The 26320-nt window shown below is 45.4% G+C and overlaps 1 protein-coding gene and 1 pseudogene across 2 annotated transcripts; one reads left to right on the top strand and one right to left on the bottom strand.

Annotated features, from left to right (window-relative positions):
• The first annotated feature begins 5310 nt into the window (after positions 1–5310).
• LOC143956318 (uncharacterized) lies at positions 5311–9576 on the top strand (annotated as a pseudogene). Its single transcript, XR_013269889.1, has 2 exons — positions 5311–5376; positions 7972–9576. The product of XR_013269889.1 is annotated as an uncharacterized LOC143956318 (transcript).
• Positions 9577–19508: 9932 nt separating this feature from the next.
• On the bottom strand, positions 19509–25299 carry LOC143956240 (uncharacterized). The gene is given in 7 exon segments (XM_077466422.1): positions 19509–20099; positions 20102–21630; positions 23132–23273; positions 23367–23464; positions 23581–23704; positions 23791–23889; positions 25228–25299. Coding segments are annotated over 5 exon segments (1884 nt in total). The 5' UTR covers positions 23666–23704; positions 23791–23889; positions 25228–25299; the 3' UTR covers positions 19509–20069.
• Positions 25300–26320: the final 1021 nt, after the last annotated feature.

Here is a 26320-nt window from a genome sequence, read left to right as displayed (position 1 = left end):
GAGCAAAGTCCTTTCCTGTATTAAGAGAGGTATGTACTCCAGAGAGAGAGACATAATTTTGCCCCTGTTCAAATCATTAGTAAGACCTCATCTGGAATATGCCGTTCAGTTTTGGGCACCAGTTCTCAAAAAGGATATCGGGGAACTGGAGAAAGTGCAGAGAAGGGCAACCAAACTGATAAGAGGCATGGAGGAGCTCAGCTATGAGGAAAGATTAGAGGAACTGAATTTATTCTCTCTTGATAAGAGGAGATTAAGGGGGGATTTGATAAACATGTACAAATATATAAGGGGTCCATATAGGGAACTTGGTGTCGAGTTATTCACTTTACAGTCAACAATGAGGACAAGGGGGCACTCTTTACGTCTAGAGGAGAAGAGATTTCATCTCCAAATACGGAAAGGTTTCTTCACAGTAAGAGCTGTGAAAATGTGGAATAGACTCCCTGCAGAGGTGGTTATGGCCAGCTCAGTAGATTGCTTTAAGAAAGGCCTGGATTATTTCTTAAGTGTACGTAATATAACTGGGTACTAAAATTTATAGGTAAAGTTGATCCGGGGAAAATCCGATTGCCTCTCGGGGGATCAGGAAGGAATTTTTTCCCCTGCTTTAGCAAATTGGATCATGCTCTGCTGGGGTTTTTTGCCTTCCTCTGGATCAACTGTGGGTATAGAATTGGGTATATGGGCTGGTATATTTATTTTATATATATATATATATATATATATATATATATATATATATATATATGTATATTTTTTTTTTTTTGGTTGAGGAGTTCTCACCATGCCTGTGCTGAGTTCCCGGGTCTGTACACCTGCTGTGCCCATTATGAGGGGTTCCTACCATCCCTGTGCTGAGTTCCTGGGTCTGTACACCTGCTGTGCCCATTATGAGGGGTTCCTACCATTCCTGAGCCGAGTTCCCGGGTCTGTACACTTGCTGTGCCCATTATGAGGGGTTCCCACCATCCTTGTGCTGAGTTTTCGGGTCTGTACACCTGCTGTGCCCATTATGAGGAGTTCCTACCATTCTTGTGCTGAATTCCCAGGTCTGTACACCTGCTGTGCCCATTATAAGAGGTTCTCACCATCCCTGTGCTGAGTTGCCAGGTCTACACGTGCTGTGCCCATTATGAGGAGTTCCCACCATCCTTGTGCTAAGTTTTCAGGTCTGTACACCTGCTGTGCCCATTATGAGGGGTTCCCACCATCCCTGTGCTGAGTTCCTGGTCCTACACACCTGCTGTGCCCATTATAAGAGGTTCTCACAATCCTTGCACTAGTTTCCATGGTCTGCAAGAGTGGTAAGGATGTGGAACTCCCTTCTACCATTGGTGGTGACAGCAGGAAATGTTGGTAATTTCAAAAAGCTCTTGGATGGATCTCTTAGTAAACACATTGTACAGTAATATGGGAAATGGCGGCGACATAATTGCAAACAAACTCATACACCAACACAGATTGAACTGGACGGACTAATGTTTTTATTCAACCTTACTAACTATAAAACAAAGTAAGGAAAATGTTGGGGTTGACTGTTGCTAGGCCACTCTTCCACCTGGACAGGTCAAACACAATTATGCTTGATGAGGTGAAACCTCTTTTTCCCAAAGACAGTTGTAGACCCTAGTGCAGGGGTCTTCAAAATTTCTGAACAAAGGGGCAGTTTACTGTCCTTTAGACTTTGAGGGGGCTGGGCCGTGGTCAATGTGAGCAGAATATACCATGGCGCCAATAGGCGTAAAAAAAAACGCCCCATTGTTGGTATCACTAGGAGGATTAATGCAAAGGGCCACATCTTGCCTCTGAGCTGCAGTTTGGCGACCACTGCCCTAGTGTAGGGAGTTGCTTTCCTCTAGTGTCCATATTTGTAATGAACTGTTCTTGTTAATTAATGAGTTTGTTATAGATGGGTACCTCCTGTTCCTGCTAGCTGAGTCAGAAACCCTAATTAGAGGGCCGTGTTATCTGTAAGGGAGAGATTCCAGAAAGTAGAAATTAAATTGAACCACATGACCATCCATGAAGGAGCTGCTAGTGATGCTGTATTTCACCCAGACCAGAAGCAGAGACTATCAGGCAAGCGTTTCTGCATTCTAATAATTTAACTGTTATAGCTTCTAGTCTATGAATCTAAATCCTGAGGACAGAAGTGTCTTTGTCCTATTGTCATTATCACACATGCACATTGCCAGATAGCTAGGTATGTGTTTAGTGGTCACTTTGCATTTATTTTTGGTAAAAAAAAATATTTTCTGTTACAAAATGTTGTAAATAAGTAATTTTTCTCCTTCACTGATGTGCGCTGATGAAGCTGCACTGATGGGCACTGATAGGCAGCACTGATGAGGAGGCACTGTTGGGGCTGCCCTGATGATCAGTGTAGATGTTACCTTTGTGGAGTTGCAGCTTACCGACTCTCCTCTCCTCACATGCTGTCAGTGTGAGTAGAGGAATGCTGATAACCAGAAAATCCTGTATACATTGTGATCAGCTGGGATTGGACACAGCTGATCACATAGTAAAGAGATGCTGTGATTGGCTCCTTACCCTGATCTTTGATCAGCTGTGTCACAGATCCTTGCCGATGCACACCGAAGGGGGCGCCCAGGAAATGTGTGATCTCGCTGTAGCCATTATCTGGCTATATCGCGGTCGTAAAGAGGTCAAGCTTTGAAAAAAAAATGGAAGCCGGTTGGTTTCTATATGGAGCTGCACCCGATTTTGCACTCACAAGTTTTAGTAAATCAACCCGTGTGTTGGCAGCAGAGGAGTTAGCACTTCTGCCTATCAGCACTAGGGGTCACCAGTTTGAATCTCAACCATGGCACTACCTGCCTGGAGTCTGCATGTTCTCTCTGTACCTGCGTGGGTTTCCTCCCACACTCCAAAGACATGCTGGTAGGTTAATCGGCTCCTATCTAGAGCGGCCCTAGTATGTATACATGTCAGTCAGGGACCTTAGATTGTAAGTACCTGTAATAATAATAATGCAAGGCAACAATTTATGAGGAGAAAAAAAAAAGAGAGATACAAACTAAGAAAAGTAATAAGAGCTCACCAGTGCATTACACACAGAATGCAGAGCTCACCAGTGCATTACACACAGAATACAGGGCTCACCAGTGCGTGACACAAAGAATGCAGGGCTCACCAGTGCGTGACACACAGAATGCAGGGCTCACCAGTGTGTGACACACAGAATGCAGGGCTCACCAGTGCGTGACACACAGAATGCAGGGCTCACCAGTGTGTGACACACAGAATGCAGGGCTCACCAGTGCGTTACACACAGAATGCAGGGCTCACCAGTGCGTTACACACAGAATGCAGAGATCACCTGTATGTCACACACAGAATGCAGGGCTCACCAGTGCATTACACACAGAATGCAGGGCTCACCAGTGCGTTACACACAGAATGCAGAGATCACCTGTATGTCACACACAGAATGCAGGGCTCACCAGTGCGTTACACACAGAATGCAGGGCTCATCTGTATGTCACACACAGAATGCAGGGCTCACCAGTGCGTTACACACAGAATGCAGGGCTCACCAATGCGTTACACACAGAATACAGGGCTCATCTGTATGTCACACACACAATGCAGGGCTCACCAGTGCGCTACACACAGAATGCAGGGCTCACCAGTGCGTTACACACAGAATACAGGGCTCATCTGTATGTCACACACACAATGCAGAGCTCACCTGTATGTCACACACAGAATGCAGGGCTCACCAGTGCTTTACACACTGAATGCAGGGCTCACCAGTGCTTTACACACTGAATGCAGGGCTCACCAGTGCGTTACACACAGAATGCAGGGCTCACCAGTGCGTTACACACAGAATGCAGGGCTCACCAGTGCGTTACACACAGAATGCAGGGCTCACCAGTGCTTTACACACTGAATGCAGGGCTCACCAGTGCGTTACACACAGAATGCAGGGCTCACCAGTGCGTTACACACTGAATGCAGGGCTCACCAGTGCTTTACACACTGAATGCAGGGATCACCAGTGCTTTACACACTGAATGCAGGGCTCACCAGTGCATTACACACAGAATGCAGGGCTCACCAGTGCGTTACACACAGAATGCAGGGCTCACCAGTGTGTTACACACAGAATGCAGGGCTCACCAGTGCGTTACACACAGAATGCAGGGCTCACCTGTATGTTACACACAGAATGCAGGGCTCACCTGTATATTACACACAGAATACAGGGCTCACCAGTGCATTACACACAGAATGCATAGCTCACCGGTACATTACACACAGAATGCAGGGCTCACCTGTACGTTACACACAGAATGCAGGGCTCACCTGTACATTACACACAGAATGCAGGACATACCTGTACATTACACACAGAATGCAGGGCTCACCAGTGCATTACACACAGAATGCAGAGCTCACCGGTGCATTACACACAGAATGCAGGGCTCACCTGTACGTAGAATGCACTGGCAGAGCTCACCAGTGCATTACACACAGAATTCAGAGCTCACCGGTGTGTTACACACAGAATGCACAGCTCACCGGTGCATTACACACAGAATGCAGGGCTCACCTGTACGTAGAATGCACTGGCAGAGCTCACCAGTGCATTACACACAGAATTCAGAGCTCACCGGTGTGTTACACACAGAATGCAGAGCTCACCGGTGCGTTACACACAGAATGCAGGGCTCACCTGTGCGTTACACACAGAATGCAGAGCTCACCGGTGCGTTACACACAGAATGCAGGGCTCACCTGTGCGTTACACACAGAATGCAGGGCTCACCGGTGCGTTACACACAGAATGCATTTAAAAATACAGCAATTTAGATTTCAGATGAAAGGTTTAGCACTGGAAAACACTTTTTGATAGATAAAAAGTGCATTTTATATACATCTATATAGATCAGACCAAAATGAGGGACAAATGAGGAGGAATGAGGGGCAGAGGGACAGTGCTCCAAATCAGGGACAGTTGGGAGCTATGGAATTATCATTTGTAGTTCAAGGGATGTCCTTTCCCGAGTACTTTAAAAAAAAAATCCCTTTAAGAACAAAAAACATTCATGTGTTCCATAGACTGGTCTGATCGTGAAAAACAGTGTCTCACAGGTGTGCGGAAGTCATCTTCCTTGTGTTCTTTATGGTGTGTTTAAAAAGATTCCTTAGGGGCATTTTATCACAAGTGGAACGCAGAGACAGGAAGTGAAATCAGGCTCTGAAAGGAAGTGATGTCATGTGCAGACAGGAAGTGAAGTCAGGCACAGAAAGGAAGTGATGTCATGTGCAGACAGGAAGTTCCGGGTGAGAGGAGAGGTGGAAGGAAGTAGAGAGGAGACTTTGCTGGAAGTGGCAGCTGAGGAGGTAATAAGATATTATTACTATTTAGGATTATACAGAGGGGCAAAAAAGTATTTAGTCAGCCTCCAATTGTGCAAGTTCTCCCACTTAAAAAGATGAGGGAGGCCTGTAATTATCATCATAGGTATATCTCAACCATAAGAGATAATGTGGAAACAAATCCCGACAATCACATTGTCTGATTTTTGAAAGAATTTCTTTGCAAATTATGGTGGAAAATAAGTATTTTTGTCAATATCAAAAGTTCATCTCAATACTTTGTTATATATCCTTTTTTGGCAATGACCGAGGTCAAAAGTTTTCTGTAAGTCTTCACAAGGTTGTCACACACTGTTGCTGGTATGTTGGCCTCCATGTCCTCCATGCATCTCCTCTAGAGCAGTGATGTTTTTGGGGCTGTCGCTGGGCAACACGGACCTTCAACTCCCTCCAAAAAGTTTTCTATGGGGTTGAGAGCTGGAGACTGGCTAGGTCACTCCAGGACCTTAAAATGCTTCTTACGAAGCCACTCCTTCATTGCCCGGGGTGGTGTGTTTGGGATCATTCTCATGCTGAAAGACCCAGCCACGTTTCATCTTCAATGCCCTTGCTGATGGGAGGAGGTTTGCACTCAAAGTCTCATGATACATGGCCCCATTCATTCTTTCGTGTACATGGATCAGTCGTCCTGTTCCCTTTCCAGAGAAACAGCCCCAAAGCATGATGTTGCCACCCCCATGCTTCACAGTAGGTGTGGTGTTCTTTGGTTGCAACTCAGCATTCTCTCTCCTCCAAACACGACGAGTTGTGTTTCTACCAAACCGTTCTACTTTGGTTTCATCTGACCATATGACATTCTGCCAATCCTCTTCTGGATCATCCAAATGCTCTCTAGCAAACCTCAGACGGGCCCGGACATGTACTGGCTTAACCAGTTCCCGACCGGCGCACACGCCGATGTACGTCGGCATATTGGCATACAGGTACGTCCATTTTTAAATGCCGCCTTGCCATCGCGTGTGTGGCACGCTCGCGACCCCTGTGAGTCCGGTCGCGGGTCCCGCGGACTTGACCGCCGCGGGGTTACACGCGATCGTCTCACGGGGTGGCTGAACGGGAAGATGCCGTTGTAAACAGCATCTCCCCATTCTGCCTAGCAACAAATAAAAAGGTCACATCCTTCTGTACAGGAAAGACTGAAAAACCCTAATTGTTGACAGTAAAAACATCATCGGTGCACCTTTTCCACTGAATAATGTACTGTACACAATATAAAAGAATAATCTCTAGTTCTCACCGAAGAAAGACAATCATATTTACGACACTACTCAATGTTCCCAACAAATGAGGAGGAGATACTGTACACCATATGAAAGGTCCATCTCCATTCCTCAATATAATGTCATGTTCCCAACAAATGAGGAGGAGATACTGTACACCATATGAAAGGTCCATCTCCATTCCTCAATATAACGTCATGTTCCCAACAAATGAGGAGGAGATACTGTACACCATATGAAAGGTCCATCTCCATTCCTCAATATAACGTCATGTTCCCAACAAATGAGGAGGAGATACTGTACACCATATGAAAGGTCCATCTCCATTCCTCAATATAACGTCATGTTCCCAACAAATGAGGAGGAGATACTGTACACCATATGAAAGGTCCATCTCCATTCCTCAATATAACGTCATGTTCCCAACAAATGAGGAGGAGATACTGTACACCATATGAAAGGTCCATCTCCATTCCTCAATATAACGTCATGTTCCCAACAAATGAGGAGGAGATACTGTACACCATATGAAAGGTTCATCTCCATTCCTCAATATAACGTCATGTTCCCAACAAATGAGGAGGAGATACTGTACACCATATGAAAGGTTCATCTCCATTCCTCAATATAACGTCATGTTCCCTACAAATGAGGAGGAGATACTGTACACCATATGAAAGGTCCATCTCCACTCCTCAATATAACGTCATGTTCCCAACAAATGAGGAGAAGATACTGTACACCATATGAAAGGTCCATCTCCATTCCTCAATATAACGTAATGTTCCCAACAAATGAGGAGAAGATACTGTACACCATATGAAAGGTCCATCTCCATTCCTCAATATAACGTCATGTTCCCAACAAATGAGGAGGAGATACTGTACACCATATGAAAGGTCGATCTCCATTCCTCAATATAACGTCATGTTCCCAACAAAAGAGGAGGAGATACTGTACACCATATGAAAGGTTCATCTCCATTCCTCAATATAACGTCATGTTCCCAACAAATGAGGAGGAGATACTGTACACCATATGAAAGGTCCATCTCCATTCCTCAATATAACGTCATGTTCCCAACAAATGAGGTGGAGATCCTGTACACCATATGAAGGGTCCATCTCCATTCTTAAAATAACAATTGCATCAATGCACAAAAAATGTAGTGTGATTTGTATATTTTATCTGGTTTGTATTCGTATTTTCTGTTTTAATTGCCCCAACTTCCATGCCTGAGCTCTTATAAAATATTTGGTGTTGGATGAATATATATGACCCTTGAATGGAAAGTTTGGAAAATACTCATGACATTTATTGTAACATTGTTTCTCAACAGGTGGACACAATGTCCGGAATACCTCTGAGGAACATCTCATTGTATCTCCAGATTATAAAGCAGAAGATAATAACATTGTACAATATTCTCCAGGAGGAAATCCCGTTACTCCAAATATATATCCCAGACCTTCCCAATTGGGGGGATCAATGGATCCCTCTAATCCTGAGGAATCTTCTGATGGATCACACACCAAGGCTATAGGATCTCACACTACAGATACTTCAATATATCCTTCTATTCCCAAGGAATCTTCTTCAAGCCATGAAGGAGTTCCCACAGAAGAGAGTTCATTGTCACGTTCAGAGTGCGGGGAACCTTTTAGGGTAAATAGAGAACTTCTTGAAAACCAGAAAAGCCACACAGCTGAGCTTTTCTATTCATGTTCAGATTGCGGAAAAAGTTTTACTCGCAAAAGTCACTTTGTTACCCACCAGAGAATTCACACGGGTGGGAGACCCTATTCATGTTCAGAGTGTGGGAAATGTTTCGTTAGGAAAGGTTCACTTGTAATACACCAAAGGAGTCACAGGAATGAGCACCCTTATTCATGTTCAGAGTGTGGGAAATGTTTCACTGAGAAAAGAAAACTACTTATACACCAGAGAATTCACACAGGTGAACGTCCCTATTCATGTTCTGAGTGTGGGAAATGTTTCACTAGGAAAGGTTCACTTCTAAAACACAAAAATAGTCACAAGAATGAGCGTCCTTATTCATGTTCATAGTGTGGGAAATGTTTCACTAGGAATAGTTCACTTGTAGTACACCAAAAGAGACACATGAATGAGGGCCCTTATTCATGTTCAGAGTGTGGAAAATGTTTCAGTGAGAATGTAAAACTACTTTTTCACCAGAGGAAACACACTGGTGAACATCCCTATTCATGTTCAGTGTGTGGGAAATGTTTTGTTCTTAAATGTAAACTTGTTGAGCACCAGAGGGTTCACACGGGAGAGCGCCCTTATTTATGTTCAGAGTGCGGAAAGTCTTTCACTCTGAAGGGAAACCTTGTTAAACACCAGAGAATTCACACAGGTGAGCAACCCTATTCATGTTCTGAGTGCGGGAAATGTTTCACTCATCAAGGAGTCCTCATTAGACACCAGAGAATTCACACGGGTGAGCGTCCTTATTCGTGTTCAGAGTGCGGAAAGTCATTCGCACAGAACGGAAACTTAGCTCAACACCTGAGAATTCACACTGGTGAGCGTCTTTATTCATCATGTACCGAGTGCGGGAAATGTTTTGATCGTAAATGTAAGCTGGTTGAGCACCAGAGGATTCACACGGGTGAGCATCCTTATTTATGTTCTGAGTGTGGCAAGTCTTTCACTCTGAGGGGAAACCTTGTTAGACACATGAGAATTCACACGGGCGAGCGTCCTTTTTCATGTGCTGAGTGCGGGAAATCTTTCATTCAGAAAGGAGCCCTTGTTACACATCAGAGAAGACACAACGCACAGCGTCCTCAATGCAATCAGACTGCAGGAAATGTTTAGACATCGGAGGGAACGAACCTTCTTATTCCTTGTTTTTTTTTTTTTTTGTATAATCTTTATTTATAAAGGACAAGAATGTACAATTCAATAAAGGTGCTGTAATATACATATCAACTGTCTGTCTTGTCATTTGTCAGAGAAAAATAAGGTTGGGGAATAGGAAAAACAAAAAACATAACATATATAACATTGAGAATAAAAACAAAATAATAATAATGAAAGTGAAAATAAAAAGAGTAGAAAAACGGTGGACAAGGAAGGATTGATTGTCCAACCAGTAACATGGAAGGCGCGTTATTCGGGTGGTGGGTGTTATATGGGGTCTCCCTTCATTTTCAGGGGTTGGTGGACATATTACCACCACACTATCCCCAGATCACCAATGACGTCTCTATCAAAGGGATCTGTGTACTGGAGAGGGGAGTGTCAGCCAGACCTCTGACTGCCCTTAAATTGAAATGAGTCACTGTACCTTGGAAATGGCTCCGTTGGGCAGGGTATAAGGACAGGGGGGCATCCATTAGCCTCCAATTAGCCTATCCCCATGCTCCGCCTCCTTCGGGACCACCTCAAGGCAGGGCAGTCAGTTAATGCCGGTGTTCTGTCAAATACTGCCCCCCCTCCATCGGATAGTATTCGGCCCGTACTGTGCAGGCACAGCGCTTGCGCAGTACGGAGGACAAGGAGACTCCGAAAGTCTCGGAAGATGAACGGCGCCTGCACACAAAGTGCAGGTTCAAGCCCCAACATCCAAGTGGACATACGGTAGAACTTAGTAAGAGGGCCCTCGCTTCGCTCGCCACGCTTCGGGCATGGCCTCGCTTCGCTGAGCAATTTTTTATTCTAACTCTGTCCACTTGGATGGTGGGGCTTGAACCTGGACTCACTGCGCAGGCGCAGTTCATATTCGGAGACTTTCGTCGTCTTCATGTCCTCCGTACTGCGCAAGCACAGTACAGAGCGGACACTATCTGACGGGGGACAGTATTTGACACTACACCGGCACCATCTTTGTCGACAACCGAATAAGTTGGGTGGTCGCAATTCACTAGCTTTTCCGGTCGGTCTACCTGGCTGGCATGTCCACGCCCAGCCCACCAAATAGTAATTTAACTTTTAATATTCTCCTCGGTCAAGAGGCCAGAGCAATTTTAACAGACTTAGAGGGAGGAGGATAAGAGGATAGAGAAAGTTAGAGGGAAAGGGTAGGGATGAGTTGGGACATACCTGGGGTCTCGCATTCAGCTCCACCTCTCTCGCCGCCAGCATGTTGCCATTATAGTGTACAATGGATGTTCGGGAAGGGATAAAGAGGAAAGTCCCTCCCTTCCCAAATTGGCTACAGAGGCAAGTTAAATCACTATGTCTTCGGTCTCTGTTCGTGTACTCGAGGTCCATGGACCGCTTCTAAGGGATGGGTCTGCCAGTTCCAACAGGGCCATGTCTAAGCTGGAGGATAGTTGACCTGGATCTGAGTCATATGTTGTCCAGGGAGACCAGATACCAAAAAAACGGTCTCTGGTTCCCTTACAACTGGCAATCCATTCCTCTGCTTCCTTTACCTTGTTTACTTTGCGTTTCCATTCCGTCCTATTTGGGATTTGTGGCTTTTCCAAAAAATGCCTTCTTATTCTTTTGACAAATGTACAAATGGTTGTTACTGCTGGAACTACTTAATCCATAGAACAACTATAGGAAGAAAGGATTTATTTTATAAAGGGGGGCATCCTTCGAAACGTTATTATAAAATTATAGGTGGAGTCTTTTCTTGGCTTCTTGGAGGCTCCAATGATGAGATGTTCCTGCTACAGTTTCTGCCCCCACTTTCGGGGATCCCCGTTCCTCTTTTTTCATATTGCATATTTTGAAATAAAAATATAACACAGAGAGTGGTAGCCCTTCATATTAAGTTACAGGGGTACACAAAGATCAAAGCACACGAGGGAACGAACATGAGCTTCAGAATGTCCAAAAGAAGACAGGTAGGCCCACGTGGTGTCCAGTGGACATCACAATACATTGGGGCCAGAGAATTTTTTTTTCGGGGGATGGTTTGATAGTTATATATCCATAAGATTTAAATTATAGTAATGCGAGGGGGTGCTGAAAAATATTGAGCCTTATCCAGAAAAAATTGAGGGAGGTGGGGTGGGGTTGCAGGGTGTACTGGTCAGTTTGTCTATATTCAATGGTGCAAAAATCAACTGATGACACAAAGCTATTAAGTGGAATAATGTCCTTACAGGATGTCTCCAATTTACAAGCCAACCTCAATGCTCTGTCTAATTGGGCGACTATGTGGCAGATGAGGTTTAATGTTGATAAATGTAAAGTTCTGCACTTGGGGGCTAAGAATATGCATCGTACATACTAGGGGGAGAACAACTTGGGGAATCAGTGGTGGAGAAGGATCTGGGGGTTTTGATAGATCATAAGCTCAATAATAGCATGCAATATCAAGCTGTGGTTTCCAAAGTTATCTCCAGAGATAGAGATATTTTTCCCCTGTGCAAATCATTAGTAAGACCCCATCTGGAATATGCAGTTCAGTTTTGGGCACCAGTTCTCAAAAAGGATGTTGGGGAACTGGAGAAAGTGCAGAGAAGGGCAACCAAACTGATAAGAGGCATGGAGGAGCTCAGCTATGAGGAAAGATTAGAGGAACTGAATTTAATCTCTCTTGATAAGAGGAGATGTGATCAACGTGTACAAATATATAAGGGGTCCATATAGTGAACTTGGTGTTGAGTTATTCACTTTACGGTCAACACCGAAGACAAGAGGGCACTCTTTACGTCTAAAGGAAAAGAGCTTTCATCTCCAAATATGGAAAGGTTTCTTCACAGTAAGACCTGGGAAAATGTGGAATAGACTCCCTCCAGAGGTGGTTCTGACCAGCTCAGTAGATTGCTTTTTAGAAAGTGTGCTGACATTTTTAGGTAAAGTTGATCCAGGGAACATCTGATTGCCTCTCGGGGGATCAGGAAGGAATTTTTTCCCGTTGTAGAAAAGTGGATCATGCTTTGCTGGGGTTTTTCGCCTTCCTCTGGATCAACTGTGGGTGAACGATTGTGTATATGGGATTGTATGCTTTTATTTTTTATTTGGTTGAACTAGATGGACTTGTGCCTTTTTTTTAACCTGACTAACTATGCAACTACCTATGAATTTCTCTTTCTTTTTACATATACATCTGGCAAAGAAGGTGTGGAGACGTGTTCCCTCATTTTGGTCTCTTGCGGCTGAACTTTACAGTGGGGTTGCGGACCTTTTTTTATTGGTATGGTAACGTGCCCGCGGGTGATTGAGGTAGAGACTGGGAGATGCATGGTCTTGGATATCTCTGTGAGGAGGCAGGACCTGCGCCTGATTAACATCTATGGTCCCCATAAGAAATGGGACAGGAAATGCCTTTTTACAAAGATTAAGCCTTTTCTTTTTACAGCCCAGAAGGTTATCTTTGGAGGTGATTTCAAAACCATTACTAGGTCTAAATACAGGGGAGGTTTCAGAGATAAGCTGGGCTATAACAGCCTTTTTCTCGATGCAATAGTTAGGGAAGCAGGTCTGGTAGATGCGCACATTAAGCGCTACCCAGACAGCATGGGGTTCGCTTTTCAGCAAGGTAGTAGTCACAGTAGGTGAGACTTTTGGCACCTGTGTGTCGGGCGGTGGAGTTTTCCAATCACTGTATTCTATCTGTGACTCTGAATGTCTCCGAGATGCCACCAAGGGAAGGGGTATCTGGGGATTGAATCCGGCCCTCCTGGATGACGAGAGAGTAAGACAATCCTTTCAGGATTTTTTTCAAGCACAGGTAACTATCCTAGATTTTGCAACAGCAAGTCAGAATGATGGGAGCTTGTAAAACAGCAGACTGTTGACCTTTTCAAGGCCGTAGGAAGAAAGAAGCAGCGAGATAAGTATATCACCTACCAGCATTTGCGGAGGAAACTTGACCATCTGTTTCGAATGGAGGAGATTCTGGGGCGATCTCTGAGGTGAAGTTCCTCCTCAGGAAACATCTATATGACCAGCACGCCTCTTTGGTTCAGGAGAGAGATTACGGGAAATACCATTCCCCTGACCTTTACCAGAACTGTAAACAGAGCATAGCAGTTAAGACGGTCAATGGCCGAAGGACAGTACAGGCTCTCTGACGAAGTCTAGGTCAGGGATCCTGAAGGTTGTCAGGTCTTATAATGACAATCTCTTGGGAGGAAGGAACCTTGATTGGACAAGCATGTTGGGTTTTTTGGACTCTACACCAGGTCTGGAAAGTAATGTTCCTTTGAAGAATTTGACAGAGGAAATCACTGCAGATGAGGTAATCCAGGCTATTGATAAACTAGCCATGAAGAAAACTCCAGGGCCAGATGGTTTGGCAGCCAAATTTTATAAATGTCAGGCAGTTTGTTATCCAATCACCAGCACTGCTCGCTCCAAGGTAGAAGCACTTTCTCAGCTGTCCGGGTGGCCTTGGAGCATTGAAGGGCTGCTGGTTGGGGTAAATTTTTGCTGACATTGCATCAGGCTAGGGCATTTGATCAGATTAATCATGAGTACTTATGGCTCCTTCTTGGCAAATATGGCTTGGAGGGGAGTTTCATTGATTGGCTCAAGATTTTGTACAGAGGGGTAAAAAGCTTTCCTCTGGTTAATGGTTGTGTCAGGCAGCCCTTTGTGGTCGGCTCTGGTGTGCACCAGTGGTGTCCTACTATATGTGTTTGCAATCGACCCCTTCATTGGAAGGCTAGAGAGTGGACCATTGTGTGGGGTATCTTTTGGGCATCGCTGGTGAGCCTCCTTTGAAGGCTGTGGCCTATGCTGATGATGTTTCTGTTTTTTTCTCTGGGACTGGGGAGGGCGCAGGAGGTGGTCTCAGTGATAAGGCAGTATACAGAGGCATCAGGTTCAAAGGTCAACCAGGACAAGTGTGAAGCTTTCTGGATGGGCGTGGAAGGTGAGAGCTTTGTTCTCCGAGTCCTGGATGACTTCCCGGACCCCCAACAAAAAATTAGAGTTCTAGGTATTGAATTTGGCCCAGGTGACTATGGTCATACAAATTGGGTGAACAGGCTGGAGAATGGCGATGCCAAGGTGGCAAGCTGGAAAGGTTGGCAGCTTTTCCTTGAGGAAAAAGGTTGATCTGATCAAGATTTACCTGATTCCGATTTTTCTGTATGTCAGTTTTGTTTGCGTTTTGCCAGTTTCTCTCTATACCAGGGTCTGTAGTTGTTTCTTCCAGCTGTTATGGGGGAACAAAATTAATCTTGTCAAAAGGAATGTGACTTACCTTCCTAGGCGGTCCTTCCTGGTGGTCTAGGGATGATCAACCCTGTAGTCTTTTTCTCTCTGATGTTTGCGAAGTACAATCTTGGTAACATGTTGGCAGAGAGACCGCCTGGGTGGGTTGGTATTTTCCAGTCCTGGTTTAGGATGAGCCCAGCTCTTCAACACCTCAGACATCTGCTGAGCCCTCAATGGCAGAGGTCTCTGTCCCCTTCACTCCCCAGCAATGTGGAACATCTGAGCAGGAGGTTGAAGGTTCTGACATGCTGGATTTCATCAATAAACTGGAGACCAGTCCTAATGCAGCTCCCCAGGATGGTGAGGAGAAGATGGACACCGTTCCTAGCTCTGTGGAAGAAAGGCCTGTGGAGAGAGCAGGTGCAGGTACAGTATGTGTGCAGGATGGTGTGAACTTTAATGACAATGGGCCTGCTGAGGGTTGTAGTGCTACATACAGTCAGCCCAGACCCATAGACAATATACAGCAAGCAATAACATCTGCTAATAACTGTCAGCTTCAGTCTGCAGAGAGGTCCATGGACAATACAGAGACTTTGCCTGGACCAGGCACAGCGGCTGTTCCTGTGAATGGTGGAGAAGATGCTGGGAGCGGTAGTACTACAACTCTCCAGGAGTCTGCAGCAGCCAAGACTGTTATTGATCCCAGGATTGAAGCTGAGTGTTCGGGGGAGGGGGAGGGTCCTGCCTCTGCTAATCAGAAGACTGCTATCCCAGCTGATTCAGACTCTATGCCAGCAGGCTTGAATGAATTTAAGGACAAGACTGCAAATGGTGGTGGTGGTGGAAGAAAAACGTATGCTGGTGTTGCTGCCACAGGTTCTGGGAATGGGGAACAAGCAGGGAAGGAACATGGGAATGTTCTATCTTCCTCCCTGTTTAAAAGGAGGAATGTTGTCCAGTTGAAATGGGAAGGCGATGGAAACCCCCCACATAGGAGGACAGTGGTGGATAAAATCCTGCAGATGGGGTTTAGGTCTGCAGATATCTTTGCCCTGATCAGTCTGGCAGGTTCCTATGAATATGATTTGTTCTTTATCCGTCCGGAGTCTTTGGACATATTTTGGGAGAAGTATGAACACGTGTGTAGGGGTCTGCCGGACTGGAAAGGGCTCATCCCCAAGCTTATATCACGCCAACCACTCATTAAAATGGTGACAGTTCTTGTCAGTAATGAATCCATACCACAAGGGGATTTAACTGTATGGCTGAGGAGGTATGGGGACGTCCTGAGCCCCCTAAGAAAGATTTTGGACGATCGGGGAATATGGACAGGGGGATGGTCTGTGCAGCTAAAATTAAAGGTCATTGACAATGTTGTCCAGCATCTGCCATCCTCAGCTTTCCTGGGGAGGGACATACTGACCATCTTCTACCCGGGCCAGCCAAAGCTCTGCAACAAGTGTGGTGATAAAGGGCATCTTGCATCCTCCTGTCCAGTGATGAAGTGCTCTCTGTGTCAGGGTATAGGAAATTTGGCAAATGACTGTAATATCATCAGGTGTAATCTGTGCAATGCAGTGGGGCATCCTTACAGTCAGTGTCCTGAGGCAATGCACAACAAGCCTGAGCTCATGAGAGAGTTCTTCCACCTGGACATGGAGGATGCACGGAGCTCAGCAGCTGGAGAGCCTGTGAGTCCATCTGAGTCTTTGTCTCCCCAGTCTGTGATGCCCCAGTCTGTGTCTCCCCAGTCTGTGGTGCCTCAGTCTGTGCCAATACACAATGTGTCTGTGTCTCCCCAGTCTGTGGTGCCCCAGTCTGTGCCAATACCCAATGTGTCTGTGTCTCCCCAGTCTGTGGTGCCCCAGTCTGTGCCAATACACAATGTGTCTGTGTCTCCCTAGTCTGTGGTGCCCCAGTCTGTGCCAATACCCAATGTGTCTGTGTCTCCCCAGTCTGTGGTGCCCCAGTCTGTGCCAATACCCAATGTGTCTGTGTCTCCCCAGTCTGTGGTGCCCCAGTCTGTGCCAATACCCAATGTGTGTGTGTCTTCCCAGTCTGTAGGTAAGGTTTCAGTTGCCGAGAATGTGTCCAATCCTTCTGTGTCTTCTAAAATTGCAGAGGCAGCAAGAGGTGCCGAGGCAGGTGCATCAAGTGTGGTGCCAGTCCCCCTCCCTCGACGCTGCAGGGTCTCTGTTACAGGTCATGGGGTGCAGAGGAGTGGGGAGGATGGTGAAGAGACTGGCCTGGTGGTAGATAAGGGAAGGGAGAGTGGGGGGGAGGGGGATAGGTGTGGGGAGGCTGTTGATTCTGTTTTGTCTAAGGATGATATGGAGTGGTTGGAGGATAAAAGGAAGAGGGGCAAAAGGAAGGGAAAAAAAAGAGGTGCAGTTACCTTAAGTCCTAAGGTTTTGCATTTAGAAAATAAGTTTAAGGTCCTGTCGGATGATGATGATGATGATTGGGACTCGTTCAGTTCAGCGTCTTCTATGGATGATGAGTGCCAGGGTGCAACGAAGTGCGCTGGTTCTCCCGGCAGGGGGAGTAGTCAGGCTAAGAGACATCTGCCTCAACTACCCTAATGGCAGTTCCCACTCCGTTTTTATAAAAGGCTCCATGCATGGTGATGTTCCTCAGGCCGCGTACACACGCGGGGACTGTTCGCTCAACTTTGTCCGCTGAACAGTGTTTCAGCGGACAGTCCGCCCGTGTGTGGGCTTTCAGCGGACAGTTTCAGCGAACAGTCTGCTGAACAAAGTTTTTCGGAATTTCCGAAAAACTGTCCGCTGAAACTTTGTTTCAGCGAACAGTCCCCTCGTGTGTAGGCTTGTTCGTCAAACAAAGTTCCGCGCATGCTCAGAAAGGATTTACACGCCGAAGGTTGCATTGCAGTGTATAGGACGTCTTTTTCTAGTCCCGTCGTACGTGCCGTTCACGTCATCGCGCACGGTTTCAGCGGACTGTTCGTTCATCGTGTGTGGGCAAGTCCGTCCATGCTAAGTTTGAGCGGACTGTCCGCTGAAACTGTTTGACGGACAAAGTTGAGCGAACAGTCCCCGCGTGTGTACGCGGCCTCAGTCTGGCTCTCCCGTAGGGATTATGTTGTACGCATTTTGGTTTGCACCATTTATTATGTTCTTTTTTTGTATAGTCAAATTCAATTCATATTCAATCATTTTGTAAATATGTTTTATTTATTTATTATAGATTTATTGTATATAAGTTGTTGTTTGCAAGATTTTCAGTAAACAAAATTAACCCCTCAATGGGCACAGCTGGTGTACAGACCCGGAAACTCAGCACAGGGATGGTGGGAACCCCTCATTATGGGCACAGCAGGTATACAGACCCGGGAACTCAGCACAGGGATGGTGCGAACCCCTCATTATGGGCACAGCAGGTGTACAGACCCGGGAACTCAGCACAGGGATGGTGGGAACCCCTCATAATGGGCACAGCAGGTATACAGACCCGGAAACTCAGCACAGGGATGGTGGGAACCACTCATAATGGGCACAGCAGGTGTACAGACCCGGGAACTCAGCACAGGGATGATGGGAACCCCTCATGGGCACAGCAGGTGTACAGACCCAGGAATTCAGCACAAGGATGGTGGGAACCCCTCCTAATGGGCACAGCAGGTATACAGACCCGGAAACTCAGCACAGGGATGGTGCGAACCACTCCTAATGGGCACAGCAGGTGTACAGACCCGGGAACTCAGCATAGGGATGGTGGGAACCTCTCCTAATGGGCACAGCAGGTGTACAGACCCGGGAACTCAGCACAGGGATGGTGGGAACCCCTCATTATGGGCACAGCAGGTGTACAGACCCGGGAACTCAGCACAGGGATGGTGGGAACCCCTCATAATGGGCACAGCAGGTATACAGACCCAGAAACTCAGCACAGGGATGGTGGGGACCACTCATAATGGGCACAGCAGGTATACAGACCCGGAAACTCAGCACAGGGATGGTGCGAACCACTCCTAATGGGCACAGCAGGTGTACAGACCCGGGAACTCAGCACAGGGATGGTGGGAACCTCTCCTAATGGGCACAGCAGGTGTACAGACCCGGGAACTCAGCACAGGGATGGTGGGAACCACTCATAATGGGCACATCAGGTGTACAGACCCGGGAACTCAGCACAGGGATGGTGGGAACCCCTCATTATGGGCACAGCAGGTGTACAGACCCGGGAACTCAGCACAGGGATGGTGGGAACCCCTCATAATGGGCACAGCAGGTATACAGACCCAGAAACTCAGCACAGGGATGGTGGGGACCACTCATAATGGGCACAGCAGGTGTACAGACCCGGGAACTCAGCACAGGGATGGTAGGAACCCCTCATGGGCACAGCAGGTGTACAGACCCAGGAATTCAGCACAAGGATGTTGGGAACCCCTCCTAATGGGCACAGCAGGCGTACAGACCCGGGAACTCAGCACAGGGATGGTGGGAACCCCTCCTAATGGGCACAGCAGGTGTACAGACCCGGGAACGCAGCACAGGGATTGTGGGAACCCCTCATTATGGGCACAGCAGGTGTACAGACCCAGGAACTCAGCACAGGGCTGGTGAGAACCCCTCGTAATGGGCACAGCAGTTGTACATACCTGGGAATACAGAGATGGTCGGAACATTGAACGCTGATTAACTCTCATCCACCAAACACGAAATTTCTCTTGACTTAAAGAAATTTCACCAACCTTACCAAATGTAATCACCAATCATCTAAGAATTATAAAAATTTCCAAAAATAAAGAGGACAGAGTATTGGAAAGCGCGGAGCATTGTTGTTTTTTTTAGAAAATCAGAATTAGTGATTACCAAGAAAACAAATCTACAATCGAAATCATGAATTTTATAACCAAAGAACAAACTATAAAAAGTAATCATTATTGGTTGGACCAATGAGAAGCCGGCTTCTTCAGTAAAACATCGAAAGACCAATAATGTACAGAAACCGATATCAGCCAATAAGAAGTGTTGTCCATGTATTGTCATATCTGGCCATTTATTAGCACAGTTTAGTTGTATGGTGCGGTCTGTGTGAGTGCGGGACCGAGTCACCTCTGTATGTTTAGAGGATCGTATTACTAGAATTCAATTCCGGAAAGGTCTAGACCTACCATAGCGTACCTGAAAAATTTCAGACGATTTTAGCCCCACCCCAACACACCAGTCTGAACGTGAACTCTCCGGTGTGCATTGCAATAAATGTGTTTCTGCAACTTGAACATTTCCCGCTCTCTGAACATGATTTAAGGATGCTCACCTGTGTGACTTTTCTAGTGTATAAAGATATACTTTTTATCTCAGTGAACCATTTCCCTCACTGTGAACCTGAATAGGGACGCTCGCCGTTGTGTGAATTTTTTGGTGCGCAACAAGGTGTGCTTTCCTAAGGAAACATTTCCCACACGCTGGACATGAATAGGGACGCTCACCCGTGTGAATTCTCTGGTGTTTTCGAAGGTCACCTTTCTGACTAAAACATTTCCCGCAATCTGGACACTGAAAGGGTCGTTCGCCTGTGTGAATTCTCTGGTGTTTTAGAAGATCTCCTCTCTCAATAAAACGTTTCCCGCACTCTAAACATGAATACGGATACTCTCCCTTGTGAATTTTTTGGTGTGAAACAAGGTGTCCTTGTCTAATGAAAGATTTCCCGCACTCTGAACATGAAAAGGGGCGCTCACCCGTGTGAGTTCTCTGGTGTGAAACAAGGTTCTCTTTAGTAATGAAACCTTTCCCGCACTCTGAACACGAATAGGGACGCTCACCTGTGTGAATTTTCTGGTGTTTCTGAAGATCTACTTTCTGAATAAAACATTTCCCGCAATCTGAACATGGGAAGGGACGTTCACCTGTGTGAAATTTCTGATGTTTTCTAAGGTCTCCTTTCTGAATGAAACATTTCCCACACTCTAAACATGAATAAGGATACTTCCCCGTATGAATTTTTTGGTGTGATACAAGGTGTCCTTGCCTAATGAAAGATTTCCCGCACTCTGAACATGAAAAGGGACGCTCGCCTGTGTGAGTTCTTTGGTGGGAAACAAGGTTTGCCTTGGTAATGAAACATTTCCCGCACTCTGAACATGAAAAGGGACGTTCGCCCGTGTGGGTTTTCTGATGTACAAGAAGGCCTCCTTTTTCGCCAAAACATTTCCCGCACTCTGAACATGGAAAAGGACGTTCACCCGTGTGACTTCTCTGATGTTTACGAAGATCTCCTTTGTAAATGAAACGTTTCCCACACTCTGAACATGAATAAGGATATTCACCTGTGTGAATTTTCTGGTGTGCAACAAGTTGTGCATTTGTTACAAAACTTTTCTCGCACTCTGAACATGAATACGGACGCTCGCCTGTGTGGATTCTCTGGTGTTTAACAAGGTGTCCTCTGATAACAAAACATTTCCTGCAATCTGAACATGAATAGCGACGATCACCGGTGTGGTATCTCTCGTGTAAAACAAGGTGTCCTTTTCTAATGAAACTTTTCCCGCACACTGAACATGAATAGGGACGCTCACCCGTGTGAATTCTCTCGTGTATGACAAGCAGTGAGTTTTTTGTAAAGGTTTTTCCACACACTGAACATGACAATGAACGTTCACCTGTGTGAACGCCTTTATAGCTTGAAAAAGATTCACTGGAAGTAGATGGATCTGTTGATGTATCTGTGCTGTGGGATCTTTGAGTTCCATCAGAAGATTCCTCAGGATTAGAGGGATTCATTGATCTCTCCAATTGGGAAGGTCTGGGATGTAGATTTGGAGTAACGGGATTTCCTCCTGGAGAATATTGTACAATGTTATTATCTTCTGCCTTATAATCTGGAGATACAATGAGATGTTCCTCAGAGGTATTTGGAACATAATGTCCACCTGTTGAGAAGAGAGTTAACATGAAATTTTCCAAACCTTCCATTCAGGAGTTTTGGTACAGATTCATAATGATTTCTATCTCTTGGTAACATGACGTTATATTGAGGAATGGAGATGGACCTTTCATATGGTGTACAGTATCTCCTCCTCATTTGTTGGGAACATGACGTTATATTGAGGAATGGAGATGGACCTTTCATATGGTGTACAGTATCTCCTCCTCATTTGTTGGGAACATGACGTTATATTGAGGAATGGAGATGGACCTTTCATATGGTGTACAGCATCTCCTCCTCATTTGTTGGGAACATGACGTTATATTGAGGAATGGAGATGGACCTTTCATATGGTGTACAGTATCTCCTCCTCATTTGTTGGGAACATGACGTTATATTGAGGAATGGAGATGGACCTTTCATATGGAGTACAGTATCTCCTCCTCATTTGTTGGGAACATGACGTTATATTGAGGAATGGAGATGGACCTTTCATATGGTGTACAGTATCTCCTCCTCATTTGTTGGGAACATGACGTTATATTGAGGAATGGAGGTGGACCTTTCATATGGTGTACAGTATCTCCTCCTCATTTGTTGGGAACATGACGTTATATTGAGGAATGGAAGTGGACCTTTCATATGGTGTACAGTATCTCCTCCTCATTTGTTGGGAACATGATGTTATATTGAGGAATGGAGATGGACCTTTCATATGGTGTACAGTATCTCCTCCTCATTTGTTGGGAACATGATGTTATATTGAGGAATGGAGATGGACCTTTCATATGGAGTACAGTATCTCCTCCTCATTTGTTGGGAACATGACGTTATATTGGTGGAATGGAGATGGACCTTTCATATGGTGTACAGTATCTCCTCCTCATTTGTTGGGAACATGACGTTATATTGAGGAATGGAGGTGGACCTTTCATATGGTGTACAGTATCTCCTCCTCATTTGTTGGGAACATGACGTTATATTGAGGAATGGAGGTGGACCTTTCATATGGTGTACAGTATCTCCTCCTCATTTGTTGGGAACATGACGTTATATTGAAGAATGGAGATGGACCTTTCATATGGTGTACAGTATCTCCTCCTCATTTGTTGGGAACATGACGTTATATTGAGGAATGGAGATGGACCTTTTTATATGGTGTACATTATCTCCTCCTCATTTGTTGGGAACGTGACAGTATGTTAAGGAATGGAGATGGACCTTTTTACAGTATCTCTTCATTTGTTGGGAACAATTGGGTAGTGTGGTGAATAGGATTGTCTTCTTCTGAAACCTACAGTAGTCAAGGATGTCAGGTGATTGCAGTGGATAGAAAAGACTGGAGCCTAGAGGGTAGCATAATCCAAAGAAAGGCTGAGGTCAGTACAGGCAGCCTGCTAGAGTGTATTGCATATATGCCAAATGAGGTAACATTGTTAATATATACTTTATGGTCATAGAAGTAAAATGAAAATGTGAAGCTGCATTTAATGTGTATTACTTACTTAGATCTATATGTAGAGAAGATTCTTCCTCTTTAATTTTCACAATTATCTCCCCCTCTTCCATGGACTGCTGATCTCCACTCACCAACGTCTCCTCTTCTTCCTCTTTAATCTCAATTTTGATGTAGTTTAATACTTCATCCTAAACCCCAACGATGATAGAACACATTTGTAAAAAGGGACAATAAGTTACATAGAAGAATATCATCTAATCTACATGCTTAGTCCCATCTACCTGATGATGGTGGGGGTTGGTGAGATCTTCCTGTGTGGAATCCCGGGAATACAGAGGACGGGGACATCTCTCTGGTGGGTTCCCATTACTGGATCCATCTGTAGGAAACACACACACTGACTGAATACATTGTTTCTATGTGTTTATCAGATGATGGGGGATCTAGGTGGAGCCTCCGTACTGCTCTCTCCTTTACAATAAAGTCTCCTCTTACCCGGTGATGTGAGGGGCGGCTGATTGTCCATCATGACGTCCTTGTAGAGATCCTTGTGTCCTTCTAAATACTCCCACTCCTCCATGGAGAAATAGAGAGTGACATCCTGACACCTTATAGGAACCTGACACACACAATGATACAGTCACCATCCAGACACATCCCTTGTCTGTAACTGGATAATGTCCCAGAATTCCCGGCACCGCTCACCTCTCCTGTCAGAAGATCAATGATCTTGTTGGTGATTTCTAGAATCTTCTTGGCATCGGTTACCTCTTCTGTCAGGCAGGCACTCTAATGGTTGATGTCCTGTGAAGAAAGACAGCTGCTGGGTGTTAATGGTTCACCAGATAGTTTCTTCTCTCTTGACCTGTGCACGTTACACTCTCCTGACCTCTGTGTTACAAACTCTTGAAGCATAGCAGGGTAAGCTTAAGTTTTATTAAACCATACCCTTTGATCATCGCCCTTCCTGTGCTCTATTGCCTACTGCCCTGAGGATCATCTCCCCTTGCCGTGCCTCACCGTTGCCCTTTTGTGCTATATTTCCTCTCTATGGATGTCTAACCCCTGCTATGCCATTCTACTGCCCTGAGAATTACCTCTCCTTGTGCCTCACTGCTATCCCAAGAACTGTTTAGCTGTGCTGAATCCATTGCTACCCGGTCTCCCTGTGCTGTGTCCTAAAACCACTCCTCCCGTACATCCAAGTCCCTCAATAAATGCCTGTTTGTTTGGTTCTGTGTAAATTGCCTCTGTGTGCTCTCGCTCTGTGCTCCTAGTTCATTACTGTGACACTCTAGAATTCGAGGCCCAAACACCTCAGCTTTTTATACTGACCAAAAAATTGTTGTATAAATGGTTCTATATTTAGGGTGTATTCAGTCTAAAAACCAGAGGTTCTGGATGCACAGTTTGATAAATGGTTCCATATTTAGGATGTATTCAGTCTATAAACCAGAGGTTCTGGATGGACAGTTGGATAAATGGTTTTATATTTAGGATCTATCTGGTCTATAAACCAGAGGTTCTGGATGGACAGTTGGATAAATGGTTCTATATTTAGGATGTATCTGGTCTATAAACCAGAGGCTCTGGATGGACAGTTGGATAAATGGTTCTATATTTAGGATGTATCTAGTCTATAAACCAGAGGTTCTGGATGGACAGTTGGATAAATGGTTCTATATTTAGGATGTATCTAGTCTATAAACCAGAGGATCTGGATGGACAGTTGGATAAATGGTTCTATATTTAGGATGTATCCGGTCTATAAACCAGAGGCTCTGGATGGACAGTTGAATAACTGGTTCTATATTTAGGATCTATCCGGTCTATAAACCAGAGGTTCTGGATGGACAGTTGGATAACTGGTTCTATATTTAGGATGTACCCGGTCTATAAACCAGAGGCTCTGGATGGACAGTTGGATAAATAGTTCTATATTTAGGATGTATCTGGTCTATAAACCAGAGGCTCTGGATGGACAGTTGGATAAATGGTTCTATATTTAGGATGTATCTGGTCTATAAACCAGGGGCTCTGGATGGACAGTTGGATAAATGGTTCTATATTTAGGATGTACCCGGACTATAAACCAGAGGGGGGGGGGTTAATGGATATAAATATAAAATAATATCTTATTACCTCCTCAACTGTCGGTTGCAGGAATATCTCCCTCGACTTTCTCCCATCTCACCTTCCACCTGGAAGTTCCTATTTATATGTGACATCACTTCCTGTCTTTGCGTTCCACTAACAAGAAGTAAGATCTCCATCTTGTGGAGAAAATGCAAACGACAGCCAATTTTTGATTGTGGAGGACAGCCTTTCTCAACCTTTTCAAGAAAGAGGAACCCTTGAAATAACTTTCCGGTCTCAGGGAACCCCTGCTAAAAATTCCTATATCTACTTTTCATGAAACAGTATTGTGATGGTCAGTGGGAAGAATGCTCCTTATACTTGTGGCCATTGAGAAGAATTACCTTGTTACAGATAGTTAAAAAGATCAATGGTGTCAGTGGGAACTTATCTGGGAAGCATAAATTGGTCATTGCTCAAGGAACCCCTAGAAATCTCTGGAGGAACCCTAGCCTTACAGCAATGACACCTGCACCGTGATAGAGTGATCTGACACCAGCACCGTGCTAGAGAGCACTGACATTAGCAGAGTGACATACAGCAATGACACCAGCACCGTAATAGAGTGATCTGACACCAGCACCGTGATAGAGAGCACTGACATCAGCAGCATGACATACAGCAATGACACCTGCACCGTGATAGTGATCTGACACCAGCACCGTGATAGAGAGCACTGACATCAGCAGCGTGACATAAAGCACTGACACCAGCACCGTGCTATACAGCACTGACACCAGCACCGTGATATACAGCACTGACACCTGCACCATAAGCAGCCCCAGGAGGAAGTCAGCATAGCACAGGGATGGTGGGAGCCCCTCATAATGAGCATAGCACAGGGATGGTGGGAGCCCCTCATAATATGCACAGCAGAGGTACAGCCCCAGGAGTAAGTCAGCATAGCACAGGGATGGTGGGAGCCCCTCATAATAAGCAGCCCCAGGAGGAAGTCAGCACAGCACAGGGATGGTGGGAGCCCCTCATAATATGCACAGCAGAGGTACAGCCCCAGGAGTAAGTCAGCATAGCACAGGGATGGTGGGAGCCCCTCATAATAAGCAGCCCCAGGAGGAAGTCAGCACAGCACAGGGATGGT

Source organism: Lithobates pipiens, unplaced genomic scaffold (genome assembly GCF_037356315.1).
Source record: "Lithobates pipiens isolate NorthernLeopardFrog02 unplaced genomic scaffold, aLitPip1_a1.2 Scaffold_35, whole genome shotgun sequence".
NCBI lineage: Eukaryota > Metazoa > Chordata > Amphibia > Anura > Ranidae > Lithobates > Lithobates pipiens.
The sequence above is the reverse complement of the archived record's forward strand: the minus strand, read 5'-3'. Positions and strand labels throughout refer to the sequence as shown.